Source organism: Phyllobates terribilis, unplaced genomic scaffold, assembly GCF_046119375.1.
Source record: "Phyllobates terribilis strain yellow unplaced genomic scaffold, ASM4611937v1 Scaffold_12__6_contigs__length_324123572, whole genome shotgun sequence".
Lineage (NCBI taxonomy): Eukaryota > Metazoa > Chordata > Amphibia > Anura > Dendrobatidae > Phyllobates > Phyllobates terribilis.
Window position 1 is genome coordinate 229,482,923 of NW_027362772.1, and position 25,941 is coordinate 229,508,863.

Genomic DNA, 25,941 nt, shown 5'->3' on the forward strand with positions numbered 1-25,941 from the left:
CTCCACTCCATGGCTGAGTTGCTGCGGTTAATTCCACTCCTAAATAATTTCACTCACAGGTGATGGGGGAAGATTCAGGAGGGAAGGAATGTCATGAACGGACTTATTACCCCAGTGGCTTCTATTACAGGACCTACTGGTATCAGGGAGCTCTGCACCTCCGGCCGCTCTGACACATTGTTAGTAAAGGCAGACAACATGGCAGGGGGACCGGATGTTATACACGAGGGAATGAGGGTCCGGATGCCATACATTGGGGGGCAAGAGGCTGGATATTATACAAGGGGGGGCTATGAGACTGGAAGAGAAAACCAAATTCCAAAGACATGTGTCCCAACACTTTTGTCCACATAGTATGTTATCAACAACTTGGAAGTGTTTGCTAAACCTTTGAGTAACACTAGATGGCAGTATTGTAATGGAAAAATATCACAACTGGCTACATGGAGCTAAGTAATATACTGTGTATATATATATATATATATATATATATATATATATATATATATATATATATATATATATATATATATATATATATATATACACACAACTAAGTTCCAAAATATGTGCATAAATAAAACATATATAAAACAGATCATATATAGTATGCTTACCACTATTCATTTTCGAATGGGGCCATTCTTCTCCAAAAACCACAATGTAATCATTAACATACGTCTGTTGTCAGTGATGCAGTAATGCTTGTCCACATGGAGTATTATCATAGTTTTACTCTTGTAAATATTATAGTAGTTATATTCTCGTACATAGGGGGCAGTATTATAGTAGTTATATTCTTGTACATAGGAGCAGTATTATAGTAGTTATATTCTTGTACATAGGGGGGCAGTATTATAGTAGTTATATTCTTGCACATAGGGGCAGTATTATAGTAGTTATATTCTTGTACATAGGAGCAGTGTTATAGTAGTTATATTCTTGTACATAGGGGGGCAGTATTATAGTAGTTATATTCTTGTACATAGGGCGCAGTATTATAGTAGTTATATTCTTGTACATAGGGGCAGTATTACAGTAGTTATATTCTTGTACATAGGGGCATTATTACAGTAGTTATATTCTTGTACATAGGCGGCAGTATTATAGCAGTTATATTCTTGTACATAGGGGCAGTATTATAGTAGTTATATTCTTGTACATAGGGGCAGTATTATAGTAGTTATATTCTTGTACATAGGGGCAGTATTATAGTAGTTATATTCTCGTACATAGGGGGCAGTATTATAGTAGTTATATTATTGTACATGGGGGCAGTATTATAGTAGTTATATTCTTATACATAGGAGCAGTATTATAGTAGTTATATTCTTGTACATAGGAGCAGTATTATAGTAGTTATATTATTATACATAGGGGCAGTATTATAGTAGTTATATTCTTGTACATAGGGGCAGTATTATAGTAGTTATATTCTTGTACATAGGGGCAGTATTATACTAGTTATATTCTTGTACATAGGAGCAGTATTAAAGTAGTTATATTCTTATACATAGGAGGCAGTATTATAGTAGTTTAGTTATATTCTTGTACATAGGGGGCAGTATTATAGTAGGTATATTCTTGTACATAGGCGCAGTATTATAGTAGTTATATTCTTATACATAGGGGCAGTATTATAGTAGTTTAGTTATATTCTTGTACATAGAGGCAGTATTATAGTAATTATATTCTTGTACATAGGGGGCAGTATTATAGTAGTTATATTCTTATGCATAGAGGCAGTATTATAGTAGTTATATTCTTGCACATATGGGCAGTATTATAGTAGTTATATTCTTGTACATAGGGGCAGTATTATAGTAGTTATATTCTTGTACATAGGGGCAGTATTATAGTAATTATATTCTTGTACATAGGAGCAGTATTATAGTAGTTATATTCTTGTACATAGGAGCAGTATTATAGTAGTTATATTCTTGTACATAGGGGCAGTATTATAGTAGTTATATTCTTGTACATAGCAGCAGTATTATAGTAGTTATATTCTTGTACATAGGGGCAGTATTATAGTAGTTATATTCTTGTACATAGGGGCAGTATTATAGTAGTTATATTCTTGTACATAGGAGCAGTATTATAGTAGTTATATTCTTGTACATAGGGGCAGTATTATAGTAGTTATATTCTTGTACATAGGAGCCTTATTATAGTAGTTATATTCTTGTACATAGGGGCAGTGTTATAGTAGTTATATTCTTGTACATAGGGGGCAGTATTATAGTATATTCTTGTACATAGGGGCAGTATTATAGTATATTCTTGTACATAGGAGCAGTATTATAGTAGTTATATTCTTGTACATAGGGGACAGTATTATAGTAGTTATATTCTTGTACATAGGGGGCAGTATTATAGTAGTTATATTCTTGTACATAGGGGGCAGTATTATAGTAGTTATATTCTTGTACATAGGAGCAGTATTATAGTAGTTATATTCTTGTACATAGGAGCAGTATTATAGTAGTTATATTCTTGTACATAGCAGCGGTATTATAGTAGTTATATTCTTATACATAGGGGCAGTATTATAGTAGTTATATTCTTGTACATAGGAGCAGTATTATAGTAGTTATATTCTTGTACATATGGGCAGTATTATAGTAGTTATATTCTTGTACATAGGGGCAGTATTATAGTAATTATATTCTTGTACATAGGGAGCAGTATTATAGTAGTTATATTCTTATACATAAAGGCAGTATTATAGTAGTTATATTCTTATACATAGGGGTAGTATTATAGTAGTTATATTCTTGAACATAGGAACAGTATTATAGTAGTTATATTCTTATACATAGGGGCAGTATTATAGTAGTTATATTCTTGTACATATGGGGCAGTATTATAGTAGTTATATTCTTGTACATAGAGGCAGTATTATAGTAATTATATTCTTGTACATAGGGGGCAGTATTATAGTAGTTATATTCTTATACATAGAGGCAGTATTATAGTAGTTATATTCTTGTACATATGGGCAGTATTATATCAGTTATATTCTTGTACATAGGGAGCAGTATTATAGTAGTTATATTCTTGTACATAGAAGGCAGTATTATAGTAGTTATATTCTTGTACATAGGAGCAGTATTATAGTAGTTATATTCTTGTACATAGGAGCAGTATTATAGTAGTTATATTCTTATACATAGGGAGCAGTATTATAGTAGTTATATTCTTGTACATAGGAGGCAGTATTATAGTAGTTATATTCTTGTACATAGGAGCAGTATTATAGTTGTTATATTCTTGTACATAGGAGCAGTATTATAGTAGTTATATTCTTGTACATAGGGGACAGTATTATAGTAGTTATATTCTTGTACATAGGGGGCAGTATTATAGTAGTTATATTCTTGTACATAGGGGGCAGTATTATAGTAGTTATATTCTTGTACATAGGAGCAGTATTATAGTAGTTATATTCTTGTACATAGGAGCAGTATTATAGTAGTTATATTCTTGTACATAGGAGCAGTATTATAGTAGTTATATTCTTGTACATAGCAGCGGTATTATAGTAGTTATATTCTTATACATAGGGGCAGTATTATAGTAGTTATATTCTTGTACATAGGAGCAGTATTATAGTAGTTATATTCTTGTACATAGGGGCAGTATTATAGTAGTTATATTCTTGTACATAGGAGCCTTATTATAGTAGTTATATTCTTGTACATAGGGGCAGTGTTATAGTAGTTATATTCTTGTACATAGGGGGCAGTATTATAGTATATTCTTGTACATAGGGGCAGTATTATAGTATATTCTTGTACATAGGAGCAGTATTATAGTAGTTATATTCTTGTACATAGGGGACAGTATTATAGTAGTTATATTCTTGTACATAGGGGGCAGTATTATAGTAGTTATATTCTTGTACATAGGGGGCAGTATTATAGTAGTTATATTCTTGTACATAGGAGCAGTATTATAGTAGTTATATTCTTGTACATAGGAGCAGTATTATAGTAGTTATATTCTTGTACATAGCAGCGGTATTATAGTAGTTATATTCTTATACATAGGGGCAGTATTATAGTAGTTATATTCTTGTACATAGGAGCAGTATTATAGTAGTTATATTCTTGTACATATGGGCAGTATTATAGTAGTTATATTCTTGTACATAGGGGCAGTATTATAGTAATTATATTCTTGTACATAGGGAGCAGTATTATAGTAGTTATATTCTTATACATAAAGGCAGTATTATAGTAGTTATATTCTTATACATAGGGGTAGTATTATAGTAGTTATATTCTTGAACATAGGAACAGTATTATAGTAGTTATATTCTTATACATAGGGGCAGTATTATAGTAGTTATATTCTTGTACATATGGGGCAGTATTATAGTAGTTATATTCTTGTACATAGAGGCAGTATTATAGTAATTATATTCTTGTACATAGGGGGCAGTATTATAGTAGTTATATTCTTATACATAGAGGCAGTATTATAGTAGTTATATTCTTGTACATATGGGCAGTATTATATCAGTTATATTCTTGTACATAGGGAGCAGTATTATAGTAGTTATATTCTTGTACATAGAAGGCAGTATTATAGTAGTTATATTCTTGTACATAGGAGCAGTATTATAGTAGTTATATTCTTGTACATAGGAGCAGTATTATAGTAGTTATATTCTTATACATAGGGAGCAGTATTATAGTAGTTATATTCTTGTACATAGGAGGCAGTATTATAGTAGTTATATTCTTGTACATAGGAGCAGTATTATAGTTGTTATATTCTTGTACATAGGAGCAGTATTATAGTAGTTATATTCTTGTACATAGGGGACAGTATTATAGTAGTTATATTCTTGTACATAGGGGGCAGTATTATAGTAGTTATATTCTTGTACATAGGGGGCAGTATTATAGTAGTTATATTCTTGTACATAGGAGCAGTATTATAGTAGTTATATTCTTGTACATAGGAGCAGTATTATAGTAGTTATATTCTTGTACATAGGAGCAGTATTATAGTAGTTATATTCTTGTACATAGCAGCGGTATTATAGTAGTTATATTCTTATACATAGGGGCAGTATTATAATAGTTATATTCTTGTACATAGGAGCAGTATTATAGTAGTTATATTCTTGTACATATGGGCAGTATTATAGTAGTTATATTCTTGTACATAGGGGCAGTATTATAGTAGTTATATTCTTGTACATAGGGAGCAGTATTATAGTAGTTATATTCTTATACATAAAGGCAGTATTATAGTAGTTATATTCTTATACATAGGGGTAGTATTATAGTAGTTATATTCTTGAACATAGGAACAGTATTATAGTAGTTATATTCTTATACATAGGGGCAGTATTATAGTAGTTATATTCTTGTACATATGGGGCAGTATTATAGTAGTTATATTCTTGTACATAGAGGCAGTATTATAGTAATTATATTCTTGTACATAGGGGGCAGTATTATAGTAGTTATATTCTTATACATAGAGGCAGTATTATAGTAGTTATATTCTTGTACATATGGGCAGTATTATATCAGTTATATTCTTGTACATAGGGAGCAGTATTATAGTAGTTATATTCTTGTACATAGAATGCAGTATTATAGTAGTTATATTCTTGTACATAGGAGCAGTATTATAGTAGTTATATTCTTGTACATAGGAGCAGTATTATAGTAGTTATATTCTTATACATAGGGAGCAGTATTATAGTAGTTATATTCTTGTACATAGGAGGCAGTATTATAGTAGTTATATTCTTGTACATAGGAGCAGTATTATAGTTGTTATATTCTTGTACATAGGAGCAGTATTATAGTAGTTATATTCTTGTACATAGGGAGCAGTATTACAGCAGTTATATACTTGTACATAGGGAGCAGTATTACAGTAGTTATATTCTTGTACATAGGAGCAGTATTATAGTAGTTATATTCTTATACATAGGGGCAGTATTATAGTAGTTATATTCTTGTACATAGGAGCAGTATTATAGTAGTTATATTCTTGTACATAGGAGCAGTATTATAGTAGTTATATTCTTGTACATAGGAGCAGTATTACAGTTGTTATATTCTTGTACATAGGAGCAGTATTATAGTAGTTATATTCTTATACATAGGAGCAGTATTATAGTAGTTATATTCTTGTACATAGGAGCAGTATTATAGTAATTATATTCTTGTACATAGGAGCAGTATTATAGTAGTTATATTCTTGTACATAGGAGCAGTATTATAGTAGTTATATTCTTGTACATAGGAGCAGTATTACAGTAGTTATATTCTTGTACATAGGGGGCAGTATTATAGTAGTTATGTGGCACCCCAGGGGTCTGGTTTCCACAGTAATAGCCATATTACGTCTGTGAGCAGGTGGGAGGTCTCCTGGTCAGGAATCCTAAGCATACCACACCTCCTGCCCAGTCCTGGGAGGGGAAGAACTTCCCCTATATAAAGCTGGGGCTGAGGCAGGGTTAGTGAGTAGAGTAGAGTGAGGGAACACAGACAGAGACACAGTCTGGTCTGTAGTGGAGCAGCTTTAGGGAAAGAAAGATCAGGAGCTCTGTGGGAGCTGTGCTAAAAGAGATCAGGGACTGGAAGCTGTAGAGCTCGCCCTGATTGAAGAGTTCTGACCGGACCCGGAGTCCGAGGCTGTGGGGACGAATCCTTACCCAGCAGCAGAAACCGACCGGCAGGGGATTTCAGGTCCTCTGGCCAAGAAACCCGAAGGCACGGTCACACGCAAGGGACCAGCACCGCCGTCGTGGAGCGGAAGCTACCAGAAGGCCCCGAGTCACCGGCCATACGGGTGAGCACCACACGGTACACTCAGGGACGTGGGCTACTTTTACCCGCCTCTAGCAAGGTAGCCAGAAGAGTACGATTAGTTGGGGAGGCCTACAACTCCGCCTGGCCAGGGGAGATTCCATCTGCTCACGGACTGACCAGGCCCCGATCGCTAGCCAGTACTCCGGGAGGGTCTACCTTTGCCACCAGTAAAGACCCTGAACGACACCGCACCGTCTCTGAGTGTTTCATCATCCACGTCCGCTGCCCTGAGGCCTTACCCCTCCCGTTGGGGGTTATACCATCCACGCTGCACAACCGTACCACCGGCCTCAGCGGTCTGCCCTGCAGCGGCGGTCTCATAACCGCATTCAACGGGTGGCGTAGTCGAGCAATATAACATCTTCTGACAAGCACTGCCACTTAGTTTGACTCCCTGGGCACGGACCGGGTCACCACCACGAAACTACTACCCCTATCAGATCCGGCTCCGGGTTGGCCCCCGCGTGCGCAACGCTACTTGGCACAGGTCCAGGGGCGCGTCAGTTATATTCTTGTACATAGGGGCAGTATTATAGTACTTATATTCTTGTACATAGGGGTAGTATTATAGTAGTTATATTATTGTACACAGGAGCAGTATTATAGTAGTTATATTCTTGTACATAGGGGGCAATATTATAGTAGTTATATTCTTGTACATAGGAGCAGTATTATAGTAGTTATATTCTTGTACATAGGGGCAGCATTATAGTAGTTATATTCTGGTACATAGGGGCAGTATTGTAGTAGTTATATTCTTGTACATAGGGGCAGTATTATAGTACTTATATTCTTGTACATAGGGGCAGTATTATAGTAGTTATATTATTGTACACAGGAGCAGTATTATAGTAGTTATATTCTTGTACATAGGGGGCATTATTATAGTAGTTATATTCTTGTACATAGGGGCAGTATTATAGTAGTTATATTCTAGTACATAGGGGCAGTATTGTTATAGTTATATTATTACATACCCTAAACAAAAAAGGAGTGCATAACTCAATAAATATGCATAAGAAGTATATTCTTTATTAATTAAATGATTGACATATCTACATTAAAAACAACAGTATCGGACACGAAAAATAAATTAAATAAACAATGAAACTTCAATAAATACAAGATGAATTCTGAAAGATCTGTGAGCATCCATCCATCTTCTATGCAGAGTACTATTAGTTTAAATTATTAGGTTTAATATACAAAAAAGGTTATGGTGCCTAGCAAGATAAAAAGATGAAATGGCAAAAAGACCTACAAACAAGGCAAAAACAGGAGAAAAACATAAGGGATAAAATGCAGAAACGTCCTACGGGTTTGATCTGTGATGTATAATCATATGCAAGGAAAAATGCGTGCAGGACATAATTCTAATTTATTTCATATTTCCCTACAGGAACCCCCTAGTGGGATAATATGACCGCCATATTTTTTATCATAATTTCCCCATCATAGAAACCCCAAACATGACTATGATATGTCCATATTTCAGGTTCATATTATTTTTTGCAGTTTCATAAAGCCTAAAATCCTGGAACATGGAACTACAGAAGCAATTGACTCCCCCATAGAGATGGCATGGAAATCTTGCATTTCCATTGTGCTATGTGATGTCTCTGGATGGGCTGGAGACGTTCAGTCTACTGAGGAGCGATTATCTTCCCCTGCATATATTAGCACCTTTTTGCTTTGAGGTGATGTCGGATCCAGTGATATTGAAATTTGATTTATTGAATGCATAACAAATACCTATTGGGTGCAGTATTATTTTAGAAAATAGGTAAATTCGACACTGAAAAATGAGATGCTCACGAAATTTGCGAAATAATATTTCATGAAACGCCGACCAAAAGGGAAACAGAACAAAATCTGACGCTTCGGCTAATTTGTGTCCTTTGTCAAGGTTATCTGTCAATGCAGAATAATGCAATAATGCAAAAGAATAATTCAATATATACGAAAAAGAAGACAATATAGACAACTGATAAGCGTTGTTGAATTAAGGTCAGAGCACACGGACCAGTTGTCCATGTGGCTGAAATTCTGCGCCTATTGGCAGACAGTGGGTGGGTAGCCATCCACAATGTGTGGTCTCACCCTTAACATTTATGAGGGCAGTTATGCTGAGGAATATTATTTAGTGTCCAGCAATGAAATATTGAACTATGACTTATGTATCTTGACACATAGGCTTAATTATGTACTAAACATAAATGTAGCAATGTAATGGAAAAATAATATGCCTTAAAGGGGTTTTCCACTACTATTTGACCCCCTTTTATACGTCCTAATTGCTTTTCTAATATACTTTCATTACCTGTGTTTCTTCTATGAGCACTTCTCTATGTGGGTCACATAATCATTTTTTCACATGCAAGCACTGCTTCCTGTCTGTTGTGTCTGATTCGTACCCCATCTGGGCACAGGATTAAGTCGGCATGAGAAGAAAGTGTCACTCTGCTCCTGATGGGGCCCATGCTCGGACTGGCATATAGGGGAGAGGGTAAATCCTCTGGTGGGCCCCCACCTCTGTTATGTGCAGTAGCTGGCAAAATACAATTGATTTACTATGTACAGTACAGTACCATACCAAGCCAGCATCTCATCATTCATTCATTCATTCATTCATTCAATTAACTACCGTACCTAGTTTATTATTATTTAGAAGGAGAGGTCAATTTGTTAATGAAGTTAATGTAATATTTGCATTTAACTAAACAGTGGGCCCCCAGAGTCACTGTTACTGTTGGGCCACTTGTGAAAAGAAAAGAAAGGGCGCATGTGTAGACTCACAGGGCTATTTGCTTAATTTAAAAAGTGCCAGTACACTCACCTGTGAAGGTTGTGTACGTCTACACAACCAAGATTAAGCGTGTAATTAATGAGGCTCCGGGTCACCTCTATTTGTAGTACCGTCCTGTCGGTGTTTGCCTCGCAACTCCGTGCTCCTCAAGTGGTCACACGATCCTGCTGGACCAGATACCACGTCACCGCAGGTCCTCAGTAGTTTAACCCGGTGGTTGGATACCGCAGGTCCTCAAACATCCAAATAGACCAGGCCGCTCCTGCCGCTTTAGCTCCGCATGGAGATATCTCACAAGTAAACAATGGTGCAGCGGTCTCAGGGAGCGCCAAAGGAATACTGGACAATTTAGTAGATGTCAACCGACTTTTAATTCTTCCTCCAATACCACTGCCACAACGCGTTTCAACGGTCTAAGCCGTCTTCATCAGGTGGGGTAACGGGGAATGTTACAATGACAGCTTTATAAAGGGGTGGTATTTTACAAAATTTAGACCACGTGTTGTAATCAATTAACCCTTTCATTGAAAAACTCCATATAATACATTCTTAACCAATTAACCTCTTATTTCCCCTGGAAACAGCATTGTGCACTAAAAAATCCCTACATGGATTCTTAAAATCACAATTCTTAGTAAAAACTTCCTATTTGTAAAAAAATAAATAAGTTTTTTTTTTTTTTTTTTTTTTAAAAATATATTTATTACCAACTATTAAAAATTATTAAAATCATCCTGGGGACCTTCTTGGGGTGTCTTGACAGTGTTATACTGCAGTTTCCAGCCCCCAATTCAAAAGTTGAATTTCTTAAAGAGACAGTGCACTTTCATATAAAATGGCCGAAAATAACCCTGTACAATTACCCACTACGATTATAAACCCCATAAATGTTTAAAAACACCCTGGGAACCTTACCAGAGTGTCCTGACAATGCTATACTGCAGTTTCCAGCCCCCAATTCAAAAGTTGGATTTCTTAAAGAGACAGTACACTTTCATATAAAATGGCCGAAAATAACCTTGTACCCTTGCCCACTGCGATTATAAACCCCATGAATGTTTAAAAACACCCTGGGAACCTTACCAGAGTGTCCTGACAATGCTATACTACGATTGTCAACCCCCAATTCTAAAGTTAAGTTTCTTAAAGAGACAGTACACTTTCATATAAAATAGCCGAAAATAACCTTGTACAATTGCCCACTGCTATAATAAAACTCATAAAACCCAATGCTATCCATTATCATGATCGGAACCTATGCTTCCAGTAAACTAAGTAACTGACGACAACATGAAAAAAGAACTAAATACCAGCCCGAAAGGGCAAGCAAATCTCCTGCTATGCTACGTCATACCATACCTTTAATCCTGTGCAGGTAGCCCCGCAAGCCATCATTAAACGGCTGATGACAACCCGAGAAAGATATGAGAGGGACAACATTAAACCTTCTCAGATTTAATGGTTTGATGTGTTTTCAATCGTAAGGTTCAAACCCTCAGGGTACAAAGTGCCCATTTTGTATATCCAAAAACTTTCTTTCTTTATAAGTGTACTCAATCGTTCTGGTCCATTATCCACAATGTGGTCAATAATGGTTATTTTCATCTTACTCGGGTCTTTGTGGTGATGGTTTGCATAGTGTCTGGAGACACTATGTAATTGATATCCTGCCCTTATATTAGATCTATGTTTATTTAATCGGGCATGGGCGGTCTGAATTGTCCGGCCGATGTATTGCAAGCCACAAGGGCACTCCAGCAAGTACACTACATAGGTGGATTGGCATGTTAATCTCTGCTTGATCTGGAAAACCTCATTAGTGGTATTAGATTTAAAGGTTTTTGCATTATTGATTATAACGCCACAACACATACATTTAGGTGTATTGCATGTGAAGCAGCCTCCTGTGTTAGGATTAGTCGTCACATCCCTTATTTTTTTCTTTTTTCTATTCGTGTTGCTAGGAGCAAGCAAGGTTTTTAAACTTCTATTCTTCCTAAAGATAATATTTGGTTTCTCTGGGATACTTTTGGAGAGAATGGGGTCACCTTTTAAAATAAACCAATGTTTTTGTAATAACTCCCGTACTACCGACCTGGATTGGCAAAATGTAGTAATTAAACTCCACTTTGTCTTTTCCTCTGTCCTTACAGAAGCCCTATCCGGATTCTCCCTTCTGTCCAAGCACGAGTCCTGTGATAGAGTGCATGTTCTTTTATATGCATCTTTTAAAAGTTTTTTTGGATAGCCTTTTTCCAAAAATCTCTTTTTGAGAATCTTGGATTCCACCTTAAAGTCAGAATCCAGAGTACAGTTTTTCCTGACTCTCCAATACTGCCCATAAGGCACATTTTTGATCCATCCAGGAAGGTGTCCACTGTTGAATTTGAGGTAGCTATTCACATCTACTGGTTTAAAAAACGTGGATGTGAATATTCTCCCCAGGTGGTCGAACTGTACCCATAGATCTAAGAATTGGAGAGAAGTGGATGATGCTGTGGCCGTGAATTTTAACCCCCAATCATTGTGATTTAGTTTGTCCGCAAAGCTCAATGCCTCCTCCATTGATCCATGCCATATAATGAATAAATCATCTATAAAGCGCCTATAGAAAAGTACTCCACTCGTGGATGATCCCGGCTGCGCGATGAGGACGGATTCCACCGCACCCATAAAAAGGTTAGCATAGCTTGGTGCGAATCTCGTCCCCATCGCGCAGCCCTTGATCTGTTTATATAACCCATCCTCAAAGGAAAACACATTGTTCTCCAATATGAACGCTATTGCGTTCAGAATGAATTCTCTTTGGTCTATAGGCATATTAGTGTCTCCAGTTAAAACCTCTTTGATGACCTTTATTCCCAATGTATGTGAAATATTATTGTAGAGCGCCACTACATCCAGAGAGAGAAAAACGCATCCCTCCATGGGTGGTAGAGCCCTTAATTCTTTAATTAATTGTGACGAGTCCTTTAGATATGATGTTAATCTCAGAACATATGTCTGCAAAAATAAATCTACATAATGCGATAGATTACTTGTAATGGATTGGATCCCTGATATTATTGGGCGTCCAGGAGGATTTTTGGGGTCTTTATGCAGTTTGGGCAGAAAATAGAAAAAAGGTATTCTATATTGTGCAATGTCTAAAAAGTTCTTTTCTTTTTTATTGAGTATTCCCTTTTCATAAGCTTTCTTAATTAGAAGATTATACTTTATAAAGATACTGATATTAGGATCATCCTCCAACTTCTCATAAAATTCTGTATCACTCAATATTCTCATGCCCTCTTCCACATACCAAGATCTATCCATAAGGACAATTCCTCCTCCCTTATCTGCATTACGAATGATAATATCATTATTTTCTCTGATAGATTCAATGGCTGCTCTCTCTTCTTTTTTCAAATTATCTCTCATTTTCATGCGGGGAATTGACCTTACTTCCTTTAATATTAATTGTTGGAATGCCTCAATATGTGACCCCTTATGGTGTAAAGGATAAAATTTTTTATTTGGGTGTTTGATGTCTACATGTATCATTTCATCTATTGTGGTTCTATCTTTTTCTGCCAATCCACCTATGTAGTGTACTTGCTGGAGTGCCCTTGTGGCTTGCAATACATCGGCCGGACAATTCAGACCGCCCATGCCCGATTAAATAAACATAGATCTAATATAAGGGCAGGATATCAATTACATAGTGTCTCCAGACACTATGCAAACCATCACCACAAAGACCCGAGTAAGATGAAAATAACCATTATTGACCACATTGTGGATAATGGACCAGAACGATTGAGTACACTTATAAAGAAAGAAAGTTTTTGGATATACAAAATGGGCACTTTGTACCCTGAGGGTTTGAACCTTACGATTGAAAACACATCAAACCATTAAATCTGAGAAGGTTTAATGTTGTCCCTCTCATATCTTTCTCGGGTTGTCATCAGCCGTTTAATGATGGCTTGCGGGGCTACCTGCACAGGATTAAAGGTATGGTATGACGTAGCATAGCAGGAGATTTGCTTGCCCTTTCGGGCTGGTATTTAGTTCTTTTTTCATGTTGTCGTCAGTTACTTAGTTTACTGGAAGCATAGGTTCCGATCATGATAATGGATAGCATTGGGTTTTATGAGTTTTATTATAGCAGTGGGCAATTGTACAAGGTTATTTTCGGCTATTTTATATGAAAGTGTACTGTCTCTTTAAGAAACTTAACTTTAGAATTGGGGGTTGACAATCGTAGTATAGCATTGTCAGGACACTCTGGTAAGGTTCCCAGGGTGTTTTTAAACATTCATGGGGTTTATAATCGCAGTGGGCAAGGGTACAAGGTTATTTTCGGCCATTTTATATGAAAGTGTACTGTCTCTTTAAGAAATCCAACTTTTGAATTGGGGGCTGGAAACTGCAGTATAGCATTGTCAGGACACTCTGGTAAGGTTCCCAGGGTGTTTTTAAACATTTATGGGGTTTATAATCGTAGTGGGTAATTGTACAGGGTTATTTTCGGCCATTTTATATGAAAGTGCACTGTCTCTTTAAGAAATTCAACTTTTGAATTGGGGGCTGGAAACTGCAGTATAACACTGTCAAGACACCCCAAGAAGGTCCCCAGGATGATTTTAATAATTTTTAATAGTTGGTAATAAATATATTTTTAAAAAAAAAAAAAAAAAAAAAAAGAAAAAAAAAACTTATTTATTTTTTTACAAATAGGAAGTTTTTACTAAGAATTGTGATTTTAAGAATCCATGTAGGGATTTTTTAGTGCACAATGCTGTTTCCAGGGGAAATAAGAGGTTAATTGGTTAAGAATGTATTATATGGAGTTTTTCAATGAAAGGGTTAATTGATTACAACACGTGGTCTAAATTTTGTAAAATACCACCCCTTTATAAAGCTGTCATTGTAACATTCCCCGTTACCCCACCTGATGAAGACGGCTTAGACCGTTGAAACGCGTTGTGGCAGTGGTATTGGAGGAAGAATAAAAGTCGGTTGACATCTACTAAATTGTCCAGTATTCCTTTGGCGCTCCCTGAGACCGCTGCACCATTGTTTACTGTTGGGCCACTGGCACCTTAGTCTGACACTAATGAGGCCTTTAAATGATCGACTGATTTCTTAGCATGCAAGCTCAGAGGCTTTGGAGTATCGACCCTTTTGACAACGGTGGAGATTATCGTTTAATTGATCCAGGGAAACGATGAGAGTTGGTGATTTTTTTCCTCCTTTTACATTACATTACTCCATTCTTGTCCAGATTAACAGAATGAATTTATCTTGGGTCTTTACCGTTGCAGAGAGCTCACAGCGTGATTCAGACATTCTCCTTCCAATATTTTTTCCCGTCTTATCAGAAATCAGGCAATTGGGAATTCTCCTCCGGCATCCTGAGAGGAAACTGAGATTGCAAATCTGATTGTATTATACTTAAAATATATATTAAAATAACTAGATTTTCTTTAAATAAAAAAAATCCATATGATTTCCAGAAAGAGCCCATGTTCCCGCTGTATTATATAAGGTATTTTGCATATGTTTAGACGGCAGCATTTTGTGCTGTGCCCACGGCATGTCCTGCTGATTGTGTTTTATTAGTCCCTGCAGTCATTTCTTTTTCTTGGCTGAGGTTCATGTAACCAAGAATCAACACATTCTCCTAGATGTCTGTTAGGAAATGGTCTTTAATCTGCTCATGGCAGTGTGTATAGAAGAAAGCGGGCACCATAGCAAAGAGCAAATTGGGCCCCCCATTATGTGCCGAGATGGTGTGTTTTCTCCCTCTCCCCAGGGCCGGGAAAAGTGGTAGTCAGAGTAGGCACCTTCCTAGGGCACTACCTCTTGCCACCCGTGGGGGGCACACTTTGAAAAAAGGGTTGCTGAATGCCTGCGACCACCTTCCTTCAGCCACAGTCATTCAGCACAGTGACAGCCAGGGTGCTGGCATACAGGCGAGTAGTGTCAGTCACTGACACCGCTCACCCCTCTCTCTCAGATGCGAATACAATAGATGTATGCTGTGCTGTGGGGGCCATCATAGCATACATGGGGGGACTATTTTAGACATCATACCATTTACGGGGCTGTGGTTGGCATCATACTATATATGTGGGCTGTGGTGGTGACCATACTATAGATTGGCGGCTTGTTGTGGATATCATACCATATGGGCGACTGTGGTGACCATCATACTGTGTAGTGGGACAGTGTGAGGAGTGGTTACAATTTGAAGAGAACAACATGGTAGGCAATATGAGGGCATAGTGTGAAGAGGGGGCACAGAATAGATATAGATAGGTGACAGTGTGAAATGGGGGCACAATATGGAAAGAAGTTAGCATGATGGGGGGAGAGTGTGGAGACATAGAAAGTGTAATGGAAAATTAGAGAGGGGACAGCCATGATACAGGCCGTGGTTCGTAAGGGCGGATGGTGTGGCTGTTATAGCTGATAATGGTTGACAGTGTGGAAGTCATATACCATAGGAGGCCTATTTAGGGTACAGTATGGACAGATATTTTTTACAGAGGGCATTTTAATAACACTTTTATTTTTAAGGGCACTGTGTGGGGATGTGCCCCAAAAGACCAGAGAAGGTCTGCAGAGACTAGCTGTGGATGTGAAAAGTCATCATGGCATCTAGACAAGATGGAGATGAAAAGAGACGACTCCAGAGAAGATGTCATCTTTAAGGTACCTGGACGTAAATGTTTATTTGTGATACTGACTGCATCTCATCAGTAATGTGGTTCCTATATGGTCCGCAGTCTGATGATGGCTGGTAATAACAATTCCCAGTATGTCCTTACCATGGTTAAGGACATACTAGGAGTTGTAGGGTTGTAGGTTCATGTGATACGATTGTTTATGAGGCTGACCTGACATTAAAATTGATCATTGTACTAAGTTTGGTTCTTGTATTCAAGTACTTTTGGTTCTGGTGATGTATTCATGTACTTATGGTGGTTCTGGTGACATACTCATGTAGTGATAGTGGGTCTGGTGACGTATTAATTTACTGATGGTGGTTCTGGTGATGCAGTCAAGTACTGATGGTGGTTCTGGTGATGTAGTCATGTACTGATGGTGGTTCTAGTGATGCATTCATGTACTAATGGTCATTCTGGTGACATATTTATTTACTGATGATGTTTCTGGTGTCATATTCATGTACTATTGATGGCTCTGGTGCTCTAATTATGTACTGATGATTATTTTGGTTTCGTATTCATGTACTCATGATGGTTCTGGTGATGAATATATCACCAGAATCATCATTCCTACATGATTACAGAACCAGAACAACCATCAGTACATGAATATGTTACCAGAACTGGAATACATCACCAAAACCACCCTCAGTACATGAATACATCACCAGAACCATCATCAGTTTTGTGCAAGCTGTATTTGTCGCATGACAGACATAAAAACCATCAGATGTATCCCTTTATCTATAATAGGGGCCTGTTTATTTTCCATTAGGGTATCTGACAAATGCTGGACACCTTTATTGAAACCAAATGACCCCCATTATAGTTACGCTATATTATTTTCCATGACTATCCTTGGGTTTGACATTTAAAATATAGGACGTCAGGGATGTGTACTGCTATTTTTGTCCCTGTATTGTGTAAATGGTCTGAAAAAAAATTATTGATTCTGTATCTAACTTTGAAATTGCACTCCCTGTTAAGTCACATACCTAAAGTACACCACTTTATTTTTACTTTTGCTGACATTTTTTGGTGAAAAAGGTAACAATTCTAGTGGAAGTGGTCTTCAGAGCTTGTTTCCTGACCCATCGGATGGGGAAGGAAGAGGTGCATTAGGGGTCCTGTTACCTTAGTCTCTGACTTATTGTTTTATTTTGAGGTGGGGGGCGCCAGTGACTTCATCTGCCTAGGACACAAAAAATACATAGTCTCCACCCACAATTCATGATGGTTCTTGTGCCAGTTTCCCACCTTCTTTTTTGCTAATATTACAGCTCCCATATAAAGGGGAGTCCTGCACAGGTTCTGACCACCTAGAACTCAAGGAGGATGCTACCAAAGAGGACCGGGTCACTTCTTTAAGTACCTCCTTAGCAGCCGCATCGTCGTGTTTGATGGTGAATATAGCCTTGCCATATTCGATGTGTATGGGGGAATTTGATGCTCTGTTTTTTTTAAACAAACTCCAAATCCCCTACAAAGACCCTTTTATTGAGTAAGGTTATGTTCACACATGACATATTTTTTTGCAGATTTTCTGTCCAGATTTTCAGAATACAGTGCTGGTAAAGTGGTTGTGATTCTTTTAATCTCATCCGTATGCTGTTTTTATTTTTAGTCCTGATTTCTCCATAGATAAAACTGTGTGTCTAAAAGAATATACTCGCCTCTGCTTGTGATCTCTCCAGTCCCAGCAGGGTTTCTGTGCCAGTCTCTACGCATTAAGCCTCGGAAAAGTGCCAGCATCAAACCCACAATGTGTGAACTTACATGTAGAGTTAAATAATCCAATTTTGGGAAAAAAGATAAAGTATAACATAAAAAATAAATAATGACTAAAGTTTGAGATAAGCTTTACAGCTGAATGCCATGTACAATGCGTCTGTGAAATATGAAGAACTACAGGTGGCTTCTTAAGGGTGCAGATTGGGGCCAGGCAATGACAGAGTTAATCTGGAGAATTAGATTTGAGTTTTACAGGGTTTGCTTCTGACAGAAGTAGGATAAAGGTTGGGACTTAGAGACTTGTCCTGGCTCAGTGATTATGGATTAGGCTGATCAGCTACGTATATCAGATTAATTTACTAACTACACTCCGCTCCTGTTTGGAAACAATGTGCATGGCCCGCAGAGCGGATCTGCTGCAAGGTTCAGAATAGAAGTTGGAAAAATCTCTTTTATATGATAAGTATTTAAAGTTGGAGGTGGGTTCATTGTATCAGCAGTATATAGCGGCACATAATGAGATACCAGCACTTTAACAGGCACAAAGTGTGTAAAGGCTTCAGTGCTCGGATGAGGTTCTGATGGAATATTGCAGAAGAAACTGTGCTCCATAACTGTCACTACACTCTGTATGGGCTCTGTAACTTCTACCCATTCCCTACAATATTCAATCACTGTACCGTCATCTCAAAAGATTCAGCGCACAATGGTTTTGTGATTCTCTGTGTGTCTGTTCCATCTCGATATCATGGATACCTGTCCCTTGGTCACCACAACCTGTGTCTCAAGAGTCACATTTCTATGGACTTCATCTCTCACACGTTCAGACCACTCTTCGAGTTGTCTTCTCTCAAACTAGAGTGGACAGCTTGGCTAGACACCATTTAGACCCTAAATCTCTCAAAGTATATAACTTGGCCACCCCCCATTTTCTACTCCCCAAAGGCCAACAAAATCCAGAACCGTGCTTCCAGATCCCATCTCAGGACTACAGGTCAACCAGACCTTTACTATAGTCTCAACTGGCTAAAAAGCATCCTCTGGACACTCTGCAGAACCTGACGACAGCCCCTTTTGGGCTTGACCTCTCCTCCCTAACCTATACTGATTTCCTACCTGGCTGTTTTTTTCTACAGCCCTCAACAGACTATCCACTCCGGCTGGCAATATCCCTCAGCCTTCACTAGTTGGCAACCTCTGGCAGGTCAACTTCTTGGTCACTAGCAGTCACAGACCAGAAAATTTCTTATTCATTTATTTGCTATGTTACTCTTCAGGCCTCAATATACAAGAGAGGCAAGCCATTATCAAGGTCAATACATTCCAACATGCAACCTTTTCCCAAAGTTTTCCATGGGTCTTTCTAAGAAGCCTTCCAAACCCTGGTCCACCATTTCACTCCAGCAACCATTCAGTCATTTTCCGCCTCACCGCAGAGGGACCAGTTGCTATTCATGGTCTCAGTTTATCACTTATTCAGATCATCGGCATTCTGGTCTACCACCATATGGGCACCCCACCACAGGTAATCAAGAACTAAGTGTCCGATTCATCATTTGAGGTTTTACTTTGTTAAGTCTCTTTGCTTTATTTGTCTTGTGGAATTTGTTGACATTTTTGCACCAAATTTTCCATCAAACTTACAAGCTCTCCAAAATGATGCACATAGTTCATGAATTTTGTGCAAAATCCAAAATGGTCTTCATTTTGCTCTTTTACCTTTTTCGCACCTCTTTAGAGCAAAAAGTTATATGTTCTGCTAAAATGTCACAACATTTGTGCAACAATTTCAAGCGTACATAAAATCACTCTAGGGGTAGAGGGGGGAGGGACTGGAGTACATTAGCGCCAAAAGCAGACACATAAAACAGACTTTTAAAAAAGATGCAAATAAAAAATAAGGGAAAAACACAAAAAAGCTAGACAAACCAAGGGTTCAAATGCAATTAACAATCGGGCCCTAGGTGTCTTATATTTCAGCTCATAAAATATTATTTTCTCATAGAGCCGTAGGTGTCTGGCTGCTGCCATTGGGTAGATGAGGAATGAGCTGTCAGCCAAAGCTGTGAACATCATAGTGATCCTTCTCTATATAAAGACATGAAAATGCTCATACACCCATCCTCGTCTTAAGGCCCCTATAGACATTAGATAAAACTCTTCCGAAACCAACTCATTTCGCCCAGACGTTTTTATGTTAATGGGGGTCTCCCGATTGTTCTTTGACAGATGATGTCAGGAAAGATTAAGATTCGGCGGCTAAAATTTATATGCTTGATTCTTTTCTCAATGGGCAGAGGGGCATTCTCCCTTCTGCCCGTTGAGGTCAAGCCAATCGTTCATGTGTATGGGGGATAGTTATTGGCTGAGCATTGGGGCAACAGCATTCTCGTGTGTATGACCAGCCATAAGCACCCTTAATATGATGGGCCACTTCAGCTAAATATGTCCGCCCCTGTGTTGGAGGAGGCATGAACATTACTTCTTCATCTATATTTCATCATCGGGTCTTGACATCCAGCTTTCTACCTCTATAGTAGGTACAGATCCCACACCTCCTGGGATCCAGTTGACCGTGGTAGGACCACCATGTCACATAATGAATTAGTTTATGACCACCTGAAGAACATGGGAGCAGGATAAATGGGGTATTCTGCAGTTTGAAAGTCCCCTATGCTTTGGACAGGGAATAACTTTCCAATTGGTAGCAGTCTGATTATTGGGGCACCCATCGATCCCCAGAACCCTCTTAAGAACCCTGTGTGAATGGAGCAGAGGTTGATCATGTGTACTGCCACACCATTCATTCTTAATGGGACAAAGGGAGATTGCAGAATGCTGTGTAGAATGAATGGAGTGGAAGTTCACATGATTGATCTTAGCTCCATTTACACAGAGATCTTCAGATCTTTGGGTCTCATAATCAGTGCGGGTCCCAGCTATCGTTCGGACCCCCAGCAATCGGGAAGTTATCCCCGGTCCAAAGGACCAAAGAATAAGGGATAACTTTCAAACCTGAGAATACTCCATTAACCCTATAATGTAGTTACGGATTCTTGCAGTGTTTTGGAAAATTTTAATGAAACCATTGTAAGTCAGGTCACCGCTAATAACGTGGTCAGGAGACATATCCTGGCTGTACGGGAGATTTAATGAGGAAGCCATAGTCTGCTCACTGCCTGCTCTTAAGGCTATGCGTGTCGTCCATACAGCAACATTACCATGAACCTGAGTGTTTATATGTTAATAAGTACAGAGAGTAACAAGAAAAGGTTCAGCGAATCCTAACGGCACAGAACTGCGGACATCACTAGGAGCAGTAACCACAGTGTCTTAATAGCTCTACAAGAGGAATATATAGACTATAGCACATAAAGCTTCTCTATGTGCTATAAAGTAAACTTCATTTACCACCGTCCACATTTATATTACAATCGTCCGCATTTTTATGCCAGTCTAAGAAAAAGTTAAATCAACAAATGATGGCCCAAAAGTCAAAAATCTATATTATATATAGTTTAACTGCTGGTAATACACAGTTGTGTTCAAAGGTTTACATACCCCAGCAGAATTTTTCCTTTCCTGGTCTTGTTTCAGAGAATATGAATATTATATTATGAATTATAACAGAAAAACTTTTTCTCCACTCATGGTTATTGGTTGGGTGAAGCCATTTATTGTCAAACTACTGTGTTTTCTATTTTTAAATCTTAATGACAACCAAAAACATCCAAATGACCGTGATCAAAGTTCATATACCCTGGTGATTTTGGCCTGATAACATGCACAGAATTTGACACAAATGGGTTTGAATGGCTACTAAAGGTAACATCCTCAGCTGTGATCTGTTTGCTTGTAATCAGTGTGTGTGCATAAAAGCTGAGTGAGTTTCTGGGATCCAGACAGACTCTTGCATCTTTCATCCAGCCACTGACGTTTATGGATTGTGAGTCATGGGGAAAGCAAAAGAATTGTAAACAGATCTACGGGAAAAGGTAGTTGAACTGTATAACACAACAAAGGGATACAAAAGGATATCAAAGGAATTGATAATGCCAGTCAGCAGCGTTCAAACTGTGATTAACAAATGGAAAATCAGGGGCTCTGTAAAAACCAAACCACGGTCAGGTAGACCAACAGAAATTTTGGCCACAACTGATAGGAAAATTGTTCGGGATGCAAAGAAAAACCCACAAATAACATCAGCTGAAATTCAGGACTCTCTGAAATCTAGCGGTGTGGCTGTTTCAAGATGCACAATAAGGAGGCACTTGAAGAAAAATGAGCTGCATGGTCGAGTCGCCAGAAGAAAGCCATTACTGTGCAAATGCCACAAAGTATCCCGCCTACAATACGTCAAACAGCACAGAGACAAGCCTCAGAACTTCTGGAACAAGGTAATTTGGAGTGATGAGACCAAAATTGAACTTTTTGGCCACAACCATAAACGTTACATTTGGAGAGAGGTCAAGAAGGCCTATGATGGAAGGAACACCATTCCTACAGTAAAGCACGGAGGTGGATCGCTGATGTTTTGGGGATGTGTGAGCTGCAAAGGCACAGGAAACTTGGTAAAAGTTGAAGGAAAGATGAATGTAGCACGTTATCAGCAAACACTGGAGGCAAATTTGCACTCATCTGCCGGAAGCTGCGCATGGGACGTACTTGGACGTTCCAACATGACAACGATCCAAAACACAAGGCCAAGTCGACCTGTCATTGGCTACAGCAGAACAAAGTTAAGGTTCTGGAGTGGCCATCTCAGTCTCCTGACCTCAATATCATTGAGCCACTCTGGGGAGATCTCAAGCGCGCAGTTCATGCTAGACAGCCCAGAAATTTACAGGAACTGGAGGCTTTTTGCCAAGAAGAATGGGCAGCTTTACCATCTGAGAAATTAAAGAACCTCATCCACAACCACCACAAAAGACTTCAAGCTGTCATTGATGTTAGAGGGGACAATACACGGTATTAAGAACTGGGGTATGTGAACTTTTCATCAGGGTCATTTGGATGTTTTTTGTTGTCATTAAGATTTAAAAAGAGAAAACACAGTAGTTTGACAATAAATGGCTTCACCCAACCAATAACCATGAGTGGAGAAAAAGTTTTTTTTGCTATCATTCATATTCTCTGAAACAAGGCCAAAAAAGGAAAAATTCTGCCGGGGTATGTAAACTTTTTAGCACAACTGTACACCAAAAATGCCACCTAGTTTCCTACCATTTTGGGATCAGGTGTGCAAAGTGAACACCAACGCTAATTAAGTGTAAAAGTACATTTTTTAATAACTTAACAAAAATACACATATAAATACAAACAAGTATTAAAACAGGTGCATCAAGTTTGAGGGACAAACAACAACAGACAAATGCATACTGCCAGTAGCCCAATGTAAACCAATAGACCATGAATGAGATGTAAGTGGAATCAACTGACTGTATTAAAGTGCTAAAGTGCATGTAATCCAGACTTCTATACTGCTATTAATGCCAGTGTCAGTGCTTAGAGGTATAGAGATGGCATAATCAAAGCATAACATTATTACCTGAGATAGAGGTCTGATTATGAGTGGGAATGTGCAGAGCCAGTTGCCTGTCCCTCAGCCCGACGCGCATTTTGTAATACATCCTCAGGGGTTGTTTTAATCACTGTTTGCTTAAAAAATAAAAAGATAAATAAATGCAAGTCTATTATATTTTAATTCCTCACCCTTTTCTAGATCTCTGCTTGCTGTCAGTGAAGTCATGCATTTTCTTTAGATTCTAATGCTAAACTGGTGATTACCATAAACTTCTCACTGCCGAGGGCATGTTATAATGTCATGGACTATGAAATCCTCTGTGAGATAATCACTGCACCATTAAAGGGGTTTCCAAAGTTTAGAAGAAGGGATCTTACCAATTGACCCCATAAATTGCAAGAACCTGGGTAAATGGAGCGAAGGATGATCATGCGCCGTGCAGCTCTATTCATTCTTACATGAGTGCCGAAGACAAGCCAAACTCAGATGTCATTAATTTCTGGAGGTACCATCAAGAATGAATGGGGTGCTGGGAACATGATTGACCACCTTCATGTGGGGCTCTTCAAAGCCCCAGTTCTTTGAAATGGTGAAGTTTCCAGCATTTGAATAGGGAAAAACTTCCAAACTTGATATAACCCCTTTAACAATCACTCTCTTGTTCTGAGGATTTTTTGCAGGATTTTCAGAGTAGGTTATTAGCCTGGAGTCCATCATGTTAAAGGGTTATTCCCGAAGTATAGGTGAAAACTTACGGATAAGTGGGGGTCTGACCGCTGGGACTCTCATCAGAGACTGCTGAGTGTTGTACTTGGTTTTCTCCAGCAATCCTATATTACATGAATGGAGCACTGCACATTTCTATGGTCACTGCTATAATAATAATAATAATAATAATAGTTTTTATTTTTATAGCGCCAACATATTCCGCAGCACTTTACAAATTTTAGGTGGGAAATATACAGACAATACAGAATAAGCATATCTCATATCGAAAGGAGGGAGGGCCCTGCTCGCAAGCTTACAGTCTATGACGAAATGGGGGAGACACAAAAGGTTAAAAAGTACATATATTGTATAATGCAGCCTTGATATACTAAATAGGATAAATAATAATACATGGACTGGTCGCCAGCCAGTATGTGTACAGTCCTGACAGAGGCTATTAAGTGCATGGTTGGTATGAACCTGAAGTTGAAGAAGATTTTAATATGGGGGAAAACTGGCACGGACAGAGTGTGTTTAGGCAATACACCAGTCTAAAGAAATATGTTTTTAGGGTTCGCTTGAAACTGTGGGTATTGGGAATTAATCGAACTGTCCTGGGTAGTGCATTCCAAAGAATTGGCGCAGCACGCGAGAAATCTTGGCGACGGGAGTGGGAAGTTCGGATTATGGAGGATTTTAGTTTTAAGTCATTAGCAGAATGGAGGGCACGTGTAGGGTGGTAGACTGAGACAAGGGAGGAGATGTAGGTGGGTGCTGAAGCATGGAGCGCTTTGTGGGTAAGCGTGATAAGTTTATATTGAACTCTATATTGGATGGGTAACCAATGCAATGACTGGCACAGGGAAGAGGCATCGGTGTAGCGGTTGGCGAGGAATATGATCCTGGCTGCGGCGTTAAGGACGGATTGCAGAGGGGAGAGTTTAGTAAGAGGGAGACCGATTAGTAGAGCGTTGCAATAGTCAAGATGAGAATGAATAAGAGCTACAGTAAGAGATTTTGCCGAGTCAAAAGTGAGAAAAGTCCTGATTCTTGAGATGTTTTTGAGGTGTAGATGACATGAACGAGCGAGTGATTTGATGTGAGGAGTGAAAGAAAGATCTGAATCAAAAATGACCTCAAGACAGCGGGCTTGTTGCATGGGGAGTAATGGTTGAGCCACAAACGGAAATGGCAATATCGGGCACAGGTAGGTTAGTGGAGGGAGGAAAGACGAGTAGTTCAGTTTTTGACAGATTCAGTTTTAGATAGAGGGAGGACATAATGTTAGACACAGCAGAAAGACAATCACTGGTCTTTTGTAGTAATGCAGGGGTGATTTCCGGAGCAGAGGTGTATAATTGGGTGTCATCAGTATAGAGATGGTACTGAAAACCAAATCTGCTGATTGTTTGTCCAATAGGAGCGGTGTATAAGGAGAAAAGAAGGGGGCCTAGGACTGATCCTTGAGGAACCCCGACAGTAAGGGGAAGTAGGGAGGAGGAGGAGCCAGCAAAAGACACAGAGAAGGAGCGGTCAGAGAGATAGGAGGAGAACCAGGAGAGGACAGTGTCCTTGAGGCCAATAGTGCGGAGCATAGTGAGGAGGAGC

At 38.5% G+C, this 25,941-nt stretch overlaps 1 protein-coding gene across 6 annotated transcripts in view; it reads left to right on the forward strand.

Moving 5' to 3' along the window:
- The window catches only part of PLEKHG5 (pleckstrin homology and RhoGEF domain containing G5), a 445,968-nt gene that overhangs the window by 129,827 nt on the left and 290,200 nt on the right, over nt 1-25,941 (forward strand). For 3 of the 6 annotated variants that reach the window (XM_073656679.1, XM_073656680.1, XM_073656681.1), the window contains exon 3: nt 16,219-16,353. The exons of the other annotated variants lie outside the window; for them this stretch is intronic. In XM_073656679.1, coding sequence (XP_073512780.1) covers nt 16,219-16,353 — 135 coding nt within the window. The remainder of the gene's footprint in view (nt 1-16,218; nt 16,354-25,941) is intronic. 6 annotated transcript variants of the gene reach the window in all.